This window comes from Chlorocebus sabaeus, chromosome 15 (assembly GCF_047675955.1).
Source record: "Chlorocebus sabaeus isolate Y175 chromosome 15, mChlSab1.0.hap1, whole genome shotgun sequence".
NCBI lineage: Eukaryota > Metazoa > Chordata > Mammalia > Primates > Cercopithecidae > Chlorocebus > Chlorocebus sabaeus.
The window spans coordinates 2,931,298-2,950,123 of record NC_132918.1 but is presented as its reverse complement, the minus strand read 5'-3'; the positions used below and the strand labels follow the sequence as shown (position 1 = coordinate 2,950,123).

The following is an 18,826-nucleotide window of genomic DNA, read 5'->3' as shown; positions in this document are numbered from 1 at the left end:
CCCCTCTTCCCTCTCACAGACCCCATGGCATGCTCAGATCACAGTAGAAGACATTTCCTCTGCTGCCAAACCCATGGCACTCTGAGGCTGACCATGTCCACCTCATCCCCTCAGCTGTCTTCTCTTTGCTGCTATTACCATGTTCATGTTCCAAGCAGACTTTGGAGCATCTCCCCCACAGCAGCATGGACTTTGGCAGATTTCTTGGGGACCAGCGATGTCCTAACCTGTTTGCTTTTCCAGGGCTGATGTTTGCAGGTTTTTTTTTTTTTTTTTGAACCAAAGCAGAAATCATCCTGTATCCTTATGCAATTCTTCCGGCAGGCTCCAACAGATAAATAAAGCCCATTACCCTCCATGAGTCTACCTTTCCCAGCAAAGCACCTGGGTTGGTCCCGAAGCCTCCAGCCACCTGCACACCTGCCAGGGCCTCTCTGGGGCAGCCATGAAGTCCCTTGTCCTTCTCCTTTGTCTTGCTTGGCTCTGGGGCTGCCACTCAGCCCCACATGGCCCAGGGCTGATTTACAGACAACCGAACTGCGATGATCCAGAAACTGAGGAAGCAGCTCTGGTGGCTGTAGACTACATCAATCAACACCTTCCTTGGGGATACAAACACACCTTGAACCAGATTGATGAAGTGAAGGTGTGGCCTCAGGTAAGTGGACCTGCTGTGTATGAGCTGAAATAATTTGTATGTGGAGCTCAACCAGGTGCCTCAAAAGATCACCATCTCCCAGTGCAAATGAAACCACAGAGGAGTAAATTCTTTGATTTCTTCCCAGGAGTGAGGGAAGGGACAGGCAGAGACCAAGAGAGGAGACATTCTGTACAGCAGTCATGGGTCTCAGGAGGGAGCTGGGTAGGGTGTGGGGTGGTGTGCAGAAGAAAAAGTGCTTCAGTGGTAGTTTGCAGATCACAGGTGGAAAGTGTAACTTGCTGGAAAAACTAGGACCCAAGAAACCAGCTCCTGGTTGCCACGTTACCACTGGCTGAAAATCACGTATCTGTCTTTGGTTTGGTTTCTCTCTGACAAAGACTGAGAATGAATAAAACTAGCATCTGGCAGATGCCTACTATATGCCAGGCCCGTTCACATAGATCATCTCATTTACTCTTTCCCAGTCCTGCCTCCTGGTGCTGTGTGGTGCATATATTGTTCTTGTCTTACACAAGAGGAAACCAAGGCTCTGTTGTGTGTGTGTGTGTGTGTGTGTGTGTGTGTGTGTGTGTGTGTGTGTGTGTGTTTTGGTCCAAGATCATATAATTACTAAGTCTTCAGGCTGGGATTTGATTCCACATCTGTGTTCCTTCTTCTATACAAACTGCCTCCCTAAGAGAGTTACCCACATCCCAGAGAGAAGTCTTGGCATAAACAGGATTCACCTCCTCACACGCTAGACAGGAAACCAACACAGCCTGAAGCCGGTGACAAGAAAAGTCAAGCTGGAAATATGCCTCGGGGATCAGTAAAGAGATTTGGAGCGGTGGGAAGAAGCTGTCTGTCTACTGCCTGTTTTGAAATTAGATTTTATTTCTGATGAATGACAATTCTTTCAGCAAATATGTATTACAAGCCTTCCTTGGACAAGAACCAGAGATATTAGGTTGAACCATATAAAACTGCTTTTTTTCTATATCTAAAGCAACCAAATATTGACTGTTTTAATGGTTCAACCTAATATAATGGTGAAAAAGGCATAATATGTGCCCACAAGAGTTTACAATCTAGGTTGGAAAATAAGGTAAACAACAGGAAGCCTGGACCGGCTGACAACTGCCATCCATCTCACAAAGAGATAAAATATGTGAAATCAGGATTCTCCGGATGGATTTTAAGAGTGCTGCAGCCATATTAAAGCACAATGGTGGTTAGGAGGAAACGCTGATCAATTCAGGGGAAATGAACACGCAATATGCACATCTGAGGGAACAAGTAATAATGAATGGGCATTGTGACTTTCACTAAAGGCAGAGCCTCAGAGTTGGGTTCCTTGAGAAACTCAGGTGTACCCAGTTCCTGTTCTTCAGAGCTGTGGACGCTTTCAGGCGGTCACTCTGCACATACCTGGACATCATAAAAATGCAGAGCTTCTCCCAGGGGAGGAGATGCTGAGGCTTCAGGTACTAGTGAGTCAGGCAGAACCAATGAGAGGCAAGCAGAGCTGGGCTGAGAGAATAAAAGGCATACTTGTACCTTCTGAATTTTTCAGGCTTCGAAGACAGGATACAAAAACAGGTGAACTGACAAGAACATCTCCAAGGATTGTTGCAAGCTCCCTCATGTCTACACTAGTGATACCCAGTTTCCTGTCAGAGGGAGACTCGCCCTTCCCCATTACCGCCAGCAGGGGGAAGTAGAGAGCAGCATCGTTGCATGCCGGCACCTGCTGCACAAGCCGAGACAAAGGAAAAGCCAAGGACAGCAGCAGCAAACCCTCTAGGAAGGAAAAGAAAATGGAGGAAGGAAGGAAAGTAATAAAAGGAAGAAAGAAAGGAGAGGGAGGGATAGAGGAGACTAAAAAAAAAGACAGTAAGATATTACCCTACACAACCTTATTTTGCAGCTCATCTGAGAAAAATCCAAACCTGGATTTTCCAAAGCAATGCTTGAAAAGTGAAATCTTAAAAATAATAAATAAATAATAAATACAAATAAGCGTTAATACTCATTTGTAGTTTCCAAATAGGGCTCAGAGTGAGGGCTGTGGCTCCATCGACTTGTTCAAGCCCAGGACCTCCTCTGCTTTGCGAGCATCATCTGGTGCTCCTGTAATCGACAGACGAAGACCAGACAAGCCCTGGTCATTGTCCTGCCCACGGGCCAGTTCAGAGCTAGACAGAGTTGCAGACTGACAATAAGAATGACATTTCCCTCACCTCTCCAAAAGTGGAGTGTGCTCAAGCCCAGTGAGGGCGCACACCGTGGCCCACACCACAGGATCAGGGGAATGGGCTGCTCACGGCTTCACTCTTTGTCTCCACAGCAGCCCTTTGGAGAGATGTTTGAGATTGAAATAGACACCCTGGAGACCACCTGCCATGTGCTGGACCCCACCCCTGTGGCAGGATGCAGAGTGAGGCAGCTGAAGGAGCATGTGAGTACCCTTCTTAGGGTGGCTGTGGGTGGTCCTTCGGCCAGCTCCACAGATTCACCCAGTTTCTCAACCTGCCTTCTTGGCTAGCCAGGGTACAGTTTCTAAAATTGCCATTTGTGGCCGAGCGCAGAGGCTCATGCCTATGATCCCAGCACTTTGGGAGACCGAGGCAGGTGGATCACCTGAGGTCAGGAGTTCCAGACCAGCCTGGCCGGCAGGGTGAAACCGCGTCTCTACTAAAAGTACAAAAATTAGCTGGGCGTGGTGACGGGCACCTGTAAATCCCAGCTACTCAGGAGACTGAGGCAGGAGAATCGCTTGAACCCGGGAGGCGGAGATTGCAGTGAGCCAAGATCCTGGTATTGCACTCCAGCCTGGGCAACAACAGCGAATCTCTACCTCAAAATAATAATAATCATCATCATAAATAAAATTGCCATTTGATGCCACCTGCCCTGAGGCTGATTTTTACAAGTGTTTAACTATATTGTTGTATCCCTGAAAGCAGAGAGTGCCATGTTTCAGTATTACCCAAAGAAGGCGATTTTGCAAGGGTCACCTTTGACAGCCATGCCTGGAGGAAGCCTTCCCCGGGTGCGAAGGGGAAGGGCAGCCATCCTCACCTGGGTTTCTTTCTCCAGGCTGTCGAAGGAGACTGTGATTTCCAGTTGTTGAAAGTAAATGGCAAGTTTTCCGTGGTGTACGCAAAATGTGATTCCAGTCCAGGTACAGATGACTATTCTTATTCTTATTTTTTCCTTGTAGAGAAAGCGGGGAAAGGAGCTGAATGATTTTCAACCTAAGTAGTTCTAGCCGCTTTGTCGGTGAGGAAAAGTAGAAGCCAAATTTCCTGGGTTCTGGGATTTTAAAATTGTATTTTAAGAAGCTGCTCTTGGCCTGGTGCGGTGGCTCATGCCTGTAATCCACCCACCCGAGGCGGGTGGATCACCTGAGGTGAGGAGTTCGAGACCAGTCTGGCTAACATGGTGAAACCCCCATCTCTACTAAAAATATAAAAATTAGCTGGGTGTGGAAATTAGCTGGGTGTGGTGGTGCTTGCCTGTAATCCCAGCTACCAGGGAGGCTGGAGCAGGAGAATCGCTTGAACCTGGGAAGCAGAGGTGGCAGTGGGCCGAGATCACGCCACTGCATTCCAGCCTGGGTGACACAGAGTGAGATCGTCTCAAAAAAATAAAAAGAAGTTATTGTTATTGGAGGTGAAAATTGCCCCGTGATGATAAGGGCTCCTGCAGAAATGTCAGCATGGCACGAGCTGTTTGAAGGTTTAGTAAGAAACAGTGAAAGTGCGTGAAGCCATTTGGGGCGTGCCTTAGCCCTTGCTAACCAGCAGAGCTGGTGCGATGCCACGGAGACTGGCCGCCCATATCCGGGTTTCCCCTCTCCGAGCAGACTCGGCCGAAGACGTGCGCAAAGTGTGCCGAGACTGCCCCCTGCTGGCCCCGCTGAACGACACCAGGGTGGTGCACGCCGCGGAAGCTGCCCTGGCCGCCTTCAACGCCCGAAACAACGGCTCCAATTTTCAGCTGGAGGAAATTTCCCGGGCTCAACTTGTGGTAAAGACTGAGATTCTTTTGACAGGTTGGGCAATTCGGTGGCACTTCGGGAATGTACTGCACGTGGTGGATCGGGAGGGAGGGAAGAACAGGTGCAGGGGCAGGGATGAGAAAGCAAGGAGAGGGTTGTTTGGAAAGGGAAGAAAGCATCCTAAGGGGTATCAGGTCCCTGAGTGTCATGAGGACCCCCAACACCCTCGGTTCCTCCCCCATGCTGGGCCGCTGTAACATCCAGCAGCCACAGTTGCAGGCGGGTACATCCCCACTCCCTCAGTTCCAGCTAAAACCAAAGCTCGGTATCAGCGGGTAGAGGTTCCCACATCGGCCAGAAGCATTCTCTGTAAATTCACTGGGCTCCCTCATCACCCATCTCTGCTGAACATCTGCCACAGACTCGTAATTAATACTCACTTGTGCTGACGAGTTTATAATGGCAAGATCCTAAAATGCCTTTCGAGTCACTGGAGAAAACATCTCATTGTACTGTGGGTGGTTTAGCACATTTGAATGCAACAGAATTCAAACGTTTAAGAAAATGTATTCTGGATATCAGCCATGGCCATACTTGGAAATATACTAGTATAGATGGCAATTCTATTAATCAGATATGTGATTCTCAGAACATCTCCACCCCAGACTAGATCAAATAATAGATATTTTGTTGTGTCCATATGCTGCAACTACTATAAGAAAAAAAAAGCTCAAGTGATATCTTCCATACTTTCATCTAAATCTTTTCATTTGAATCTGCTCTATGAAATAGGTGGAAGAGGTATTAATCTCTTCACTTTCCCACCCTATCTTGGAGTAACCTGAACCTTGAGTCTCAAGTGCAGCCCAAGAGCGAGGGCTGTGGGGAGGAAGGGTTCCCACTCCTATCAGTCTAAGGCTGGCCTTCTGATTCCTGTTTCCTATCTGCAAACTCACCTCCAACCTGAAGGATCCGTGATGGATACTTGCCCCTCCTACAAGGAAGACACAATCCATAAAGTACAAGCATTTCAGAACACAACCCCGTAGCGACTGCCCTATGTAAGCCATTGAGGGACATGCCTTCTGGGACCACGCATAGTCTGCATGAATGGCGGTCCCGGAGGGAGGCTACTTCCCGCTCTCCTTCTCTGCCCTTTTCATGCTAAGTCATGTTTCCTCAAGAGCATTTTCATGTACTCTTCTCAGCCCCTCCCACCTTCTACATATGTGGAGTTTACAATATCTGGCACTGACTGTGTTGCTAAAGAGGCCACAGAAGCAGCCAACTGCAGCCTGCTGGCAAAAAAGGTGAGTGGGCTGGGACCTTGGGTTGTTACCACTCAGACAGAGCTGTTTGTGGAACAGAACATCCTTGGGTAGTTTGTATCTTGGGGCTGCAGACAGAGAATAACAGTGCAAATGCCCACTCCCTGTGGATCATGGCAGGTCTTTCCTTAGGGTGTCACCTCACCCCTTCAAAAGCCATCACCAAGTCATCTCACCCACTGCAAGCCCATGGAGTTAGGAGAAAGACAGAGGCTATTTCCTAATGAAGCCAAGTCAAGTCACACCCAGCCACTGGGAGTGTGACATGCACATTTTCTAGGCATATAACTCTGATACGAAACTTTCAAGTCCTTGAGCTGATAACGTACACTTCTAGGATTTTAGTCTAAAGAAATCATCAGTGGCTGGGGTGGTGGCCCACGCCTGTAATTCCAGCACTATGGGAGGCCAAGATGGGTGGATCATGAGGTCAGGAGATCGAGACCATCTTGGCTAACACGGTGAAATCCCATCTCTACTAAAAATACAAAAAAAATTAGCCGGGCGTGGTGGTGGGCACCTGTAGTCCCAGCTACTCGGGTGGCTGAGGCAGGAGAATGGTGTGAACCTGGGAGGCGGAGGTTGCAGTGAACTGAGATCGCACCACTGCGCTTCAGCCTGGGCAACAGAGTGAGATTCTGTCTCAAAAAAAGAAATCATCAGTGACATTTGACAGAATGTATCTATAAAAATGATTTATTACAGATACAAAGAGACCAAAAAAGAGAGATCTGTATGTCCAACAGGAAGGTGTCATTGAATAATACATGCACATCGGTAAATAGAAAATTGTGCAGACGCTAAAAATTGTGTTTTCAAAGAATAATGAATGATATGAGAAAATGCTCTTGTGGCAAGTGAAAAAACACAGGATACAACATCGTATAGTCACAATGATCTCAATTTTTAAATCGTATTTAATAGTATTTTAAAATAAGAAAGAAATGCATCAATGTTAACACTCGTTCTTTCTAGGTCACCACCGGAAAGGGATTATGGGTAATCTCTCACTCTCAAAGTATTTCTGTATTTCCATATCATATATAGAATCATATACGTTCCACAAGCAGAAACTATAACTTTAAGAAAAATGGTTTCTCAAACTAATTTAAGGTTGGAGTGTCAATGAAATTGAGGGGGGGATCCATTTTTTAAATCAGTTAAAATAACTCCTCTTTCTCTGTGGGCAGCAATATGGCTTTTGTAAGGCAACGCTCAATGAGAAGCTTGGTGGAGAAGAGGTTGCAGTGACCTGCACAGTGTTCCAAACACAGGTAACAGCTCCATGAATATTCTTGCCTGCACCTTCAGAATACAATGACCTCTTCACATTTATGCAGTGCAGTGGTGATGACAGGACATTTGCTCTCCTGCGCTTCCCAACCTCACAGTATGAAATAAGACTAGGGTATGTGGAATCATCAACAAATGGAAGGATATTTTAGCTATGCCTTTCCCTCCCATGAACTAGTGACTACAGGGAAGAACCACCTTACTGTGTAGTTGACAAAGCCACCTTTTTATTTGTGGGAGGTGGGAGTGGTTTCCTGAGTTGCAGAGACCAGGTGGCCAGATCTACCTGGCAGCCCTCACTGGCTGCAGCTTCAGATGACAAAGAGGGTGGCACTGCTGGGCTAGGGTGAGCCATAGGTGGGGTGCTTTTACTCATGGGACATATGTGTGCAAGTCCACCATCACCAAGGCAATCCTGGCTGGGGCCAGGATAGGCCAGTCACCCCTCCTTGTAACCTTGATGGCAATCCGCTGTACTTAGGTAGGTCCTTTCTTGCTAGACTCTTTGCAAATAAAAATGTATAATGTGATGAAATTGGGTGCCAGTGCCACCTGGACCTGTGGGTGGTCTTGACTGGGAGGAGGAAGCAAACTAACTGAAGGAAATTGTCCTTTTTCCAGCCTGCGACCTCACAGCCCCAACCAGAAGGTGCCAATGAAGCAGTCCCCACCGCCGTGGTGGATGCAGATGCACCTGCGTCCTATCCACTTGGCACATCTGAACCCCTTTCAGCTGGCTCACCCATAGACACCCGTGTGTTCGCGGCAGCTCCCCCAGCAGTCCCGATGCACTCGTCACACTATGACCTGCGCCACTTCTTCATGGGTGTGGTCTCATTGGGGTCCCCCTCAGGAGAAGCGTTGCACTCCCGGAAAACACGCTCAGTGGTGCAGCCTAGTGTTGGTGCTGCTGCTGGGCCAGTGGTTCCTCCATGTCCGGGGAGGGTCAGACACTTCAAGGTCTAGGCTAGACATGGCAGAGATGAGGAGGTTTGGCAGAGAAAACATAGCCACCATTTTGTCCAAGCCTGGGCATGGGTGGGGGGCCTTGTCTGCTGACCACGTAAGTGTCACATGTGATCTACATTAATATCAAGTCTTGAATCCCTACTTCCTGTCATTCCTCACAGGACAGAAGCAGAGGGGATGGTGGTTATGTTTGACAGAAGGCATTAGGTTGACAACTTGTCATGATTTTGATGGTAAGCCACCATGATTGTGTTCTCTGCCTCTGGCTGACCTTACGAAAACCATTGCAACTGTGACTTTGAAAGGTGCTCTTGCTAAGCTTATATGTGCCTGTTAATAAAAGTGCCTGAAATACCTTCCTTAATAAAGAAGGTTCTAAGCTGAGTGTGGTCATGCTTATTGCCGACTTCATCCCAGTTCCCCTCACATGCATAGCCTTTTATCCCAACAACCACACAGTGTCCCTAATCAAAACCAAAGTGAAAATAGAACCAAAAGAGAACAAAAACCTGCTGTATTGCCAGATACAGGAAAAAGTGAGACTAGGATCTTCCCACAACTCACAAGATATGACCTTTTTTTTTTTTTTTTGAGACGGAGTCTCACTCTGTCACCCAGGCTGGAGTGCAGTGGCACGATCTCAGCTCACTGCAACCTCCGCCTCCCAAGTTCAAACGATTCCCCTGCCTCAGCCTCCTGAGTAGCTGGGACTACAGGCGCGCATGACCACACCCAGCTAATGTTTTTGTATGTTAGTAGAGATGGGGTTTCACCATGTTGGCCAGGATGTTCTCCATCTCCTGACCTCGTGATCCACCTGCCTCAGCCTCCCAAAGTGCTGGGATTACAGGCGTGAGCCACTGCGCCCGGCTTTGACCTTCTCTTAAATCTGCACTCTACTTGGCAAGTTTATCCTCTCTCATGATTTAAACTATCATTCTTACCCAGATAACTGCAACTTAATAGCTCCAGATTGGACCTCTTTCTTGAATTCTAACATTGCATTTCCAAATATCTTCAGGATTTCCTCGCTAGAATTACCTAAAACAGTTTCCTATGTGACTTGTTTCCTCTAAATGATGCACACCTGGAGACAGCATTATTCAAAATGTGCATTATTTTAGAATTACTTATTCCCAATAATATTAGACAGAATGAGTTATAGAGCTGTTAAATCTGCCACCCTTATAGCACAGTTTTTGTATTAATGCTGCTCTGTCCTTTCTTATGTTATTATTTTACAGAGTATTCTCTGCTAAATTAATAGCATTACATATGTCTCATTTATTTGCCTTCTTAGTGGATTTTAATTATGTCTAACACATGTTTGTTTCAAAGTTATTGGATTTCAGGTGCATTTTTCCATACTTGTGTCACTACTACCAATTAAGAATATTTGGTGGATGTTAAGATAATACAAAAATTGTCCAGGCCCAGTGGCTCATGCCTGTAATCTCAGCAGTTTGGGAGGCCGAGGCAGGTGGATCACCTGAGGTTAGGAGTTGGAGACCAGTCTGATCAACATGGTGAAACACTGTCTCTACTAAAAATACAAAAATTAGCTGGGCATGGTGGCAGGCACCTGTAATCCCAGCTACTCAGGAGGCTGAGGCAGGAGAATTACTTGATCCCAAGAGGCAGAAGTTGCAATGAGCCGAGATGGCGCCATTGCACTCCAGTCTAGGCAACAGAGCAAGACTCGGTCTCAAAAAAAAAAAAAAATCTAATAACACCAAACATTAGAATAATAAAATAGCAATAATCAAAGTTACTCCTCAAAATTTTGCTGCACATGAAAAAGTGTGGTGCCCGTGATATTGACAAAACATGATGGGATAGTCAGAGTGCAATGTTTTAAGTAAGACTCACAGTGTGCTTGCTTTAAAAATATGCAATCTCAGCCAGGCATGGTGGCAGGTACGGTGGTTCATACCTGTAATCCCAGCTCTTGGGAGGCCGAGGTGGGTGAATCACTTGAGCCCAGGAGTTTGAGAGCAGCCTGGACAACATGGCAAAACCCTGTCTCTACAAAATATACAAAAATTAGCCAGGTGTAGTGGCGTGAGCCTGTGGGCCCAGCTATTTGGAATACAGGTGGGCGGATCACCTCAGGCCAGGAGGTCATGACTGTAGTAAGCTGAGATTGCACCACTATCTTTGGCTAATTTTTTTTAAATGTGTAGGATTTAAGTTGTTTCAAAAGGTAAATTATGTATTTTTAATCTTTAAGATTTAAAGCAAGAATACATAACCTCTATGACATGGCACTCAACATCAATTTCCCAAATAATCATTTTTTAAATTTTTTTTATTATTATTATACTTTTAAGTTCTAGGGTACATGTGCATAACATGCAGGTTTGTTACATATGTATACTTGTGCCACGTTGGTGTGCTGCACCCATCAACTCATCAGCACCCATCAACTTGTCATTTACATCAGGTATAGCTCCCAGTGTAATCCCTCCCCCCTCCTCCCTTCCCATGATAGGCCCTGGTGTGTGATGTTCCCCTTCCCGAGTCCAAGTGATCTCATTGTTCAGTTCCCACCTATGAGTGAGAACATGCAGTGTTTGGTTTTCTGTTCTTGTGACAGTTTGTGGAGAATGCTGGTTTCCAGCTGCATCCATGTCCCTACAAATGACACAAACTTATCCATTTTTATGGCTGCATAGTATTCCATGGTGTATATGTGCCACATTTTCTTAATCCAGTCAGTCACTGATGGACATTTGGGTTGATTCCAAGTCTTTGCTATTGTGAATAGTGCCGCAATAAACATAAGTGTGCATGTGTCTTTATAGTAGCATGATTTATAATCCTTTGGGTATATACTCAGTAATGAGATGGCTGGGTCATATGGTGCTTCTAGTTCTAGATCCTTGAGGAATCGCCATACTGTTTTCCATAATGGTTGAACTAGTTTACAATCCCACCAACAGTGTAAAAGTGTTCCTATTTCTCCACATCCTCTCCAGCATCTGTTGTTTCCTGACTTTTTAATGATTGCCATTCTAACTGGTGTGAGATGGTATCTCATTGTGGTTTTGATTTGCATTTCTCTGATGGCCAGTGATGATGAGCATTTTTTCATGTGTCTGTTGGCTGTATGAATGTCTTCTTTTGAGAAATGTCTGTTCATATCCTTTGCCCACTTTTTGATGGGGTTGTTTGTTTTTTTCTTGTAAATTTGTTTGAGTTCTTTGTAGGTTCTGGATATTAGCCCTTTGTCAGATGAGCAGATTGCAAAAATTTTCTCCCATTCTGTAGGTTGCCTGTTCACTCTGATGGTAGTTTCTTTTGCTGTGCAGAAGCTCTTTAGTTTAATGAGATCCCATTTGTCAATTTTGGCTTTTGTTGCCGTTGCTTTTGGTGTTTTAGACATGAAGTCCTTGCCCATGCCTATGTATTACCTAGGTTTTCTTCTAGGATTTTTATGGTATTAGGTCTAAAATTTAAGTCTCTAATCCATCTTGAATTAATTTTCGTATAAGGAGTAAGGAAAGGATCCAGTTTCAGCTTTCTACTTATGGCTAGCCAATTTTCCCAGCACCATTTATTAAATAGAGAATCCTTTCCCCATTTCTTGTTTCTCTCAGGTTTGTCAAAGATCAGATGGCTGTAGATGTGTGGTATTATTTCTGAGGACTCTGTTCTGTTCCATTGGTCTATATCTCTGTTTTGGTACCAGTACCATGCTGTTTTGGTTACTGTAGCCTTGTAGTATAGTTTGAAGTCAGGTAGCGTGATGCCTCCAGCTTTGTTCTTTTGACTTAGGATTGTCTTGGCAATGCGGGCTCTTTTTTGGTTCCATATGAACTTTAAAGCAGTTTTTTCCAATTCTGTGAAGAAACTCGTTGGTAGCTTGATGGGGATGGCATTGAATCTATAAATTACCTTGGGCAGTATGGCCATTTTCATGATATTGATTCTTCCTATCCATGAGCATGGTATGTTCTTCCATTTGTTTGTGTCCTCTTTTATTTCACTGAGCAGTGGTTTGTAGTTCTCCTTGAAGAGGTCCTTTACATCCCTTGTAAGTTGGATTCCTAGGTATTTTATTCTCTTTGAAGCAATTGTGAATGGAAGTTCATTCCTGATTTGGCTCTTTGTTTGTCTGTTACTGCTGTATAAGAATGCTTGTGATTTTTGCACACTGATTTTGTATCCTGAGACTTTGCTGAAGTTTCTTATCAGCTTAAGGAGATTTTGGGCTGAGACAATGGGGTTTTCTAAATATACAATCATGTCATCTGCAAACAGGGACAATTTGACTTCTTCTTTTCCTAACTGAATACCCTTGATTTCTTTCCCTTGCCTGATTGCCCTAGCCAGAACTTCCAACACTATGTTGAATAGGAGTGGTGAGAGAGGGCATCCCTATCTTGTGCCAGTTTTCAAAGGGAATTTTTCCAGTTTTTTCCCATTCAGTATGATATTGGCTGTGGGTTTGTCATAAATAGCTCTTATTATTTTGAGATACGTTCCATCAATACCAAATTTATTGAGAGTTTTTATCATGAAGGGCTGTTGAATTTTGTCAAAGGCCTTTTCTGCATCTATTGAGATAATCATGTGGTTTTTGTCTTTGGTTCTGTTTATATGCTGGATTACATTTATTGATTTGTGTATGTTGAACCAGCTTTGCATCCCAGGGATGAAGCTCACTTGATCATGGTGGATAACCTTTTTGATGTGCTGCTGGATTCGGTTTGCCAGTATTTTATTGAGGATTTTTGCATCGATGTTCATCAGGGATATTGGTCTAAAATTCTCTTTTTTTGTTGTGTCTCTGCCAGGCTTTGGTATCAGGATGATGTTGGCCTCATAAAATGAGTTAGGGAGGATTCTCTCTTTTTCTATTGATTAGAATAGTTTCAGAAGGAATGGTACAAGCTCCTCCTTGTACCTCTGGTAGAATTCAGCTGTGAATCCATCTGTCCTGGACTTTTTTTGGTTGGTAGGCTATTAATTATTGCCTCAATTTCAGAGCCTGCTATTGGTCTATTCAGGGATTCAGCTTCTTCCTGGTTTAGTCTTGGGAGAGTGTAAGTGTCCTGGAAATTATCCATTTCTTCTAGATTTTCTAGTTTATTTGCATATAGGTGTTTATAGTATTCTCTGATGGTACTTTGTATTTCTGTGGGGTCGGTGGTGATATCCCCTTTATCATTTTTTATTGCGTCCATTTGATTCTTCTCTCTTTTCTTCTTTATTAGTCTTGCTAGCGGTCTATCAATTTTGTTGATCTTTTCAAAAAACCAATTCCTGGATTCATTGATTTTTTGGAGGGTTTTTTGTGTCTCTATCTCCTTCAGTTCTGCTCTGATCTTAGTTATTTCTTGCCTTCTGCTAGCTTTTGAATGTGTTTGCTCTTGTTCTCTAGTTCTTTTAATTGTGATGTTAGAGTGTCAATTTTAGATCTTTCCTGCTTTCTCTTGTGGGCATTTAGTGCTATAAATTTCCCTCTACACACTGCTTTAAATGTGTCCCAGAGATTCTGGTATGTTGTATCTTTGTTCTCATTGGTTTCAAAGAACATCTTTATTTCTGCCTTCATTTCGTTATGTACCCAGTAGTCATTCAGGAGCAGGTTATTCAGTTTCCATGTAGTTGAGCGGTTTTGATTGAGTTTCTTAGTCCTGAGTTCTAGTTTGATTGCACTGTGGTCTGAGAGACAGTTTGTTATAATTTCTGTTCTTGTACATTTGCTGAGGAGTGCTTTACTTCCAATTATGTGGTCAATTTTGTAATAAGTGTGATGTGGTGCTGAGAAGAATATATATTCTGTTGATTTGGGGTGGAGAGTTCTGTAGATGTCTATTAGGTCTGCTTGCTGCAGAGATTAGTTCAATTCCTGGATATCCTTGTTAACTTTCTGTCTCATTGATCTGTCTAATGTTGACAGTGGGGTGTTGAAGTCTCCCATCATTACTGTATGGGAGTCTAAGTCTCTTTGTAAGTCTCTAAGGACTTGCTTTATGAATCTGGGTGCTCCTGTATTGGGTGCATATATATTTAGGATAGTTAGCTCTTCTTGTTGAATTGATCCCTTTACCATTATGTAATGGCCTTCTTTGTCTCTTTTGATCTTTGATGGTTTAAAGTCTGTTTTATCAGAGACTAGGATTGCAACCCCTGCTTTTTCTTGTTCTCCATTTGCTTGGTAGATCTTCCTCCATCCCTTTATTTTGAGCCTATGTATGTCTCTGCATGTGAGATGGGTCTCCTGAATACAGCAAACTGATGGATCTTGACTCTTTATCCAGTTTGCCAGTCTGTGTCTTTTAATTGGAGCATTTACTCCATTTACATTTAAGGTTAATATTGTTATGTGTGAACTTGATCCTGCCATTATGATATTAACTGGTTATTTTGCTCGTTAGTTGATGCAGTTTCTTCCTAGCCTTGATGGTCTTTACATTTTGGCATGTTTTTGCAATGGCTGGTACCGGTTGTTCCTTTCCATGTTTAGTGCTTCCTTCAGGGTCTCTTGTAAGGCAGGCCTGGTGGTGACAAAATCTCTAAGCATTTGCTTATCTGTAAAGGATTTTATTTCTTCTTCACTTATGAAACTTAGTTTGGCTGGATATGAAATTCTGGGTTTAAAATTCTCTTCTTTAAGAATGTTGAATATTGGCCCCCACTCTCTTCTGGCTTCTAGAGTTTCTACCGAGAGATCTGCTGTTAGTCTGATGGGCTTCCCTTTGTGGGTAACCCGACCTTTCTCTCTGGCTGCCCTTAAGATTTTTTCCTTCATTTCAACTTTGTTGAATCTGGCAATTATGTGTCTTAGAGTTGCTCTTCTTGAGGAGTATCTTTGTGGCGTTCTCTGTATTTCCTGAATTTGAATGTTGGCCTGCCCTACTAGGTTGGGGAAGTTCTCCTGGATGATATCCAGAAGAGTGTTTTCCAACTTGGTTCCATTTTCCCCCGCACTTTCAGGCACCCCAATCAGACGTAGATTTGGTCTTTTTACATAATCCCATACTTCTTGCAGGCTTTGTTCATTTCTTTTTCTTCTTTTTTCTTTAGGTTTCTCTTCTCACTTCATTTCATTCATTTGATCCTCAATTGCTGATATTCTTTCTTCCAGTTGATCGAGTCGGTTGCTGAAGCTTGTGCATTTGTCACGTATTTCTCATGTCATGGTTTTCATCTCTGTCAGTTTGTTTATGGCTTTCTCTGCATTAATTATTCCAGTTATCAATTCTTCCACTCTTTTTTCAAGATTTTTAGTTTCTTTGCGCTGGGTACGTAATTCCTCCTTTAGCTCTGAGAAGTTTGATGGACTGAAGCCTTCTTCTCTCATCTCATCAAAGTCATTCTCCCTCCAGCTTTGATCCGTTGCTGGCGATGAGCTGCATTCCTTTGGAGGGGGAGAAGCGCTCTTATTTTTTGAATTTCCAGCTTCTCTGCCCTGCTTTTTCCCCATCTTTGTGGTTTTATCTGCCTCTGGTCTTTGATGATGGTGACTTACTGATGGCGTTTTGGTGTGGGTATCCTTCCTGTTTGTTAGTTTTCCTTCTAACAGTCAGGACCCTCAGCTGTAGGTCTGTTGGAGATTGCTTGAGGTCCACTCCAGACCCTGTTTGCCTGGCTATCAGCAGCAGAGGCTGCAGAAGATAGAATATTGCTGAACAGCGAGTGTACCTGTCTGATTCTTACTTTGGAAGCTTCCTCTCAGGGGTGTACTCCACCGTGTGAGGTGCGGGGTGTCGGTCTGCCCCTAGTGGGGGATGTCTCCCAGTTAGGCTACTCAGGGGTCAGGGACCCACTTGAGCAGGCAGTCTGTCCATTTTTAGATCTCAACCTCCGTGTTGCGAGATCCACTGCTCTCTTCAAAGCTGTCAGACAGAGTCGTTTGTGCCTGCAGAGGTTTCTGCTGCTTTTTGTTGTTGTTGTTGTTGTTTAGCTGCGCCCTGTCCCCAGAGGTGGAGCCTACAGAGAGGGGCAGGCCTCCTTGAGCTGCTGTGAGCTCCATCCAGTTCGAGCTTCCCAGCGGCGTTGTTTGCCTACTTAAGCCTCAGCAATGGTGGGCGCCCCTCCCGCAGCCTCGCTGCTGCCTTGCCATTAGATCGCAGACTGCTATGTTAGCAATGAGGGAGGCTCCGTGAGTGTGGGACCCTCCCGGCCAGGTGTGGGATATAATCTCCTGGTGTGCCAGTTTGCTAAGACCCTTAGTAAAGCACAGTATTGGGGTGGGAATTACCCGATTTTCCAGGTGTTGTGTGTCTCAGTTCCCCTGGCTAGGAAAAGGGATTCCCTTCCCCCTTGCGCTTCCCAGGTGAGGTGATGCCTCGCCCTGCTTCAGCTGTCACTGGTTGGGCTGCAGCAGCTGACCAGCACCGATTGTCCAGCACTCCCTAGTGAGATGAACCCAGTACCTCAGTTGAAAATGCAGAAATCACCTGTCTTCTGTATCGCTCGCACTGGGAGCTGGAGACTGGAGCTGTTCCTATTCGGCCATCTTGCTTCACCCCCCCAAATAATCATTTTTATAAAATATCACTGGTGATAGCATATACCACTCTCACCACCTCTAGCCCTTTCCCCACCTCTACCCAAAAGCTACCAAAAACCAGTGGGAATATGTGAAATACAATGTTGCCTCATTAGCATTCTTATCACTGTGTGTGTGTGTGTGTGTGTACAGCATTTAGCAGTTGGTGACTTCAACCCTCCTTTCATATGGCCTGCCAAGGCTAACAAAGTTCATAATGTTCATCACAGCACTATTTGAAAGAAAGTAGATTATAAACAATATAAACTTTCTGGCTAGGTGTGGTGGCTCGTGCCTGTAATCCCAGCACTTTGGGAGGCTGAGGCAGGCAGATTACCTGAGGTCGGGAGTTCGAGACCAGCCTGACCAACATGGAGAAACCCCCGTCTCTACTAAAAATATAAAATTAGCCAGGCGTGGTGGTACATTCCTGTAATCCCAGCTACTCAGGAGGCTGAGGCAGGAGAATTGCTTGAACCCGGGATGCAGAGGTTGTGGTGAGCTGAGATTGCACCATTGCACTCCAGCCTGGGCAACAAGAGCGAAACTTTGTATAAAAAAAAGTAAAAAAGTCTGTACTGGCAGAGGCTGGCTGGTGAAATGATGCTATATTCACTCCATGGACTACTTTGCAGAAATTTAAAATCATGTTAGAAAAAAAGAACAATTCATGTAGGAAAACATTGTTAATATATTTTGAAATGAAAAAAGTGGGTTATGAAGTGGTTTAATCCTGATTTTCTAAAATTAATTTACATACATAGACATATTAATATATACATACAGACAGACATAAAAAAATTACCAAGTAACAGGAAGAAAAACTAAAATACTAACAGTGATTATATCCGAATTATGGAATAATGGGGAGCTGCTTTTCTTTGTTGTATTAATGCTTTTTCTTATTTCCTAAACTTTCTATAATGCTTAAGTTTTGCTTTCATTGAAAGATATTTTTATTTTGTTTGTCTAGAATAAGAGAAAACTTTTTAGTGAAGGACCAGATAGTAAATATCTTTGGTGTTATGGGCCATTGGTCTCTATTTCAATGCAACTCTGCTATTTTAGGAAGAAAGCAGCCATAGCCAATATACAAATGGATAGGCATGGCTGTGTTCCAATAAAACTTTTATTACAAAGTTGGCAGTGAGCTGAATTTGGCCTTTGGCTATAGTTTGCCAGGGTGGCCTAGAACAGTGGAAATAAGAAGAAATTGAGTTGGGGAGAAAATGGCAATCAAAGAGTAGATCAGTTTCACGTGCAGTTAGGTGCTGGTTTCTGGTGTCAAGCTGGTCAAGCGAGAAAGAAGTAAGGGTGTTGTCTGTACAGAAGATGAATTCATGTGAATAATGACAAGGTGAAGGTGGAGGGCAGAAGTGTAAGCCAGGAGACGAAGATGTTAGCAACACAGAGAAGCCAGTAGGTCAGAAGATGGCCCGAACAGGAAGAGGAAAGTGTCTGCAAGCTTTGTGGCATGGTCCTCAAAGAAAAAGGTTCTTTTGTTTTGTTTTGTTTTTTTGCTCTTGTTGCCCAGACTGGAGTGCAATGATGCTATCTCGGCTCACCGCAACCTCTGCCTCCAGGGTTCAAGCGATTCTCCTGCCTCAGTCTCCCAAGCAACTGGGATTACAGGCATGTGCCACCATACCCAGCTAATTTTGTATTTTTAGTAGAGATGGGGTTTCTCCATGTCAGGCTGGTCTTGAACTCCTGACCCCAGGTGATCTGCCCACCTTGGCCTCCCAAAATGCTGGGATTACAGATGTGAGCCACCACACTCAGCCAAGAAAAAAGGTTTTATGTGAGCACGGAGGATTAATATCCTGGAAATAACATTGGGAAATTGGGAGGATACCAATGTTACTAAAAATAAGCATCCATTCCAGAGTTCTTATGGAGAAGTTGTGCTTGAGCAAAAGTGAGACTCGAGTTGAGCACAGAAAGTGACTCAGTTAATAGGGCAGGTAGTCTTTTATTCACTATGGCATGGAAATTTCAGAAGGCACGGTAGAAGGATTCGGGCAAAGGAGGCATACCTGATGGTACAGCAAGTCGAGGAAGAGGAAGCGGAAAGTGAAAAGAGATGATAC

The 18,826-nt window shown here is 44.3% G+C and overlaps 1 protein-coding gene across 1 annotated transcript; it reads left to right on the top strand.

Annotated features, from left to right (window-relative positions):
* The first annotated feature begins 276 nt into the window (after positions 1 to 276).
* Positions 277 to 8,617, top strand: AHSG (alpha 2-HS glycoprotein). The gene is made up of 7 exons (XM_007971821.3): positions 277 to 658; positions 2,988 to 3,098; positions 3,740 to 3,824; positions 4,509 to 4,672; positions 5,852 to 5,953; positions 7,162 to 7,245; positions 7,886 to 8,617. The coding sequence occupies exons 1-7, from the start codon at positions 446 to 448 to the stop codon at positions 8,228 to 8,230; spliced, it is 1,104 nt and encodes a 367-aa protein (XP_007970012.3). The 5' UTR covers positions 277 to 445; the 3' UTR covers positions 8,231 to 8,617.
* The last annotated feature ends 10,209 nt before the right edge of the window (positions 8,618 to 18,826 follow it).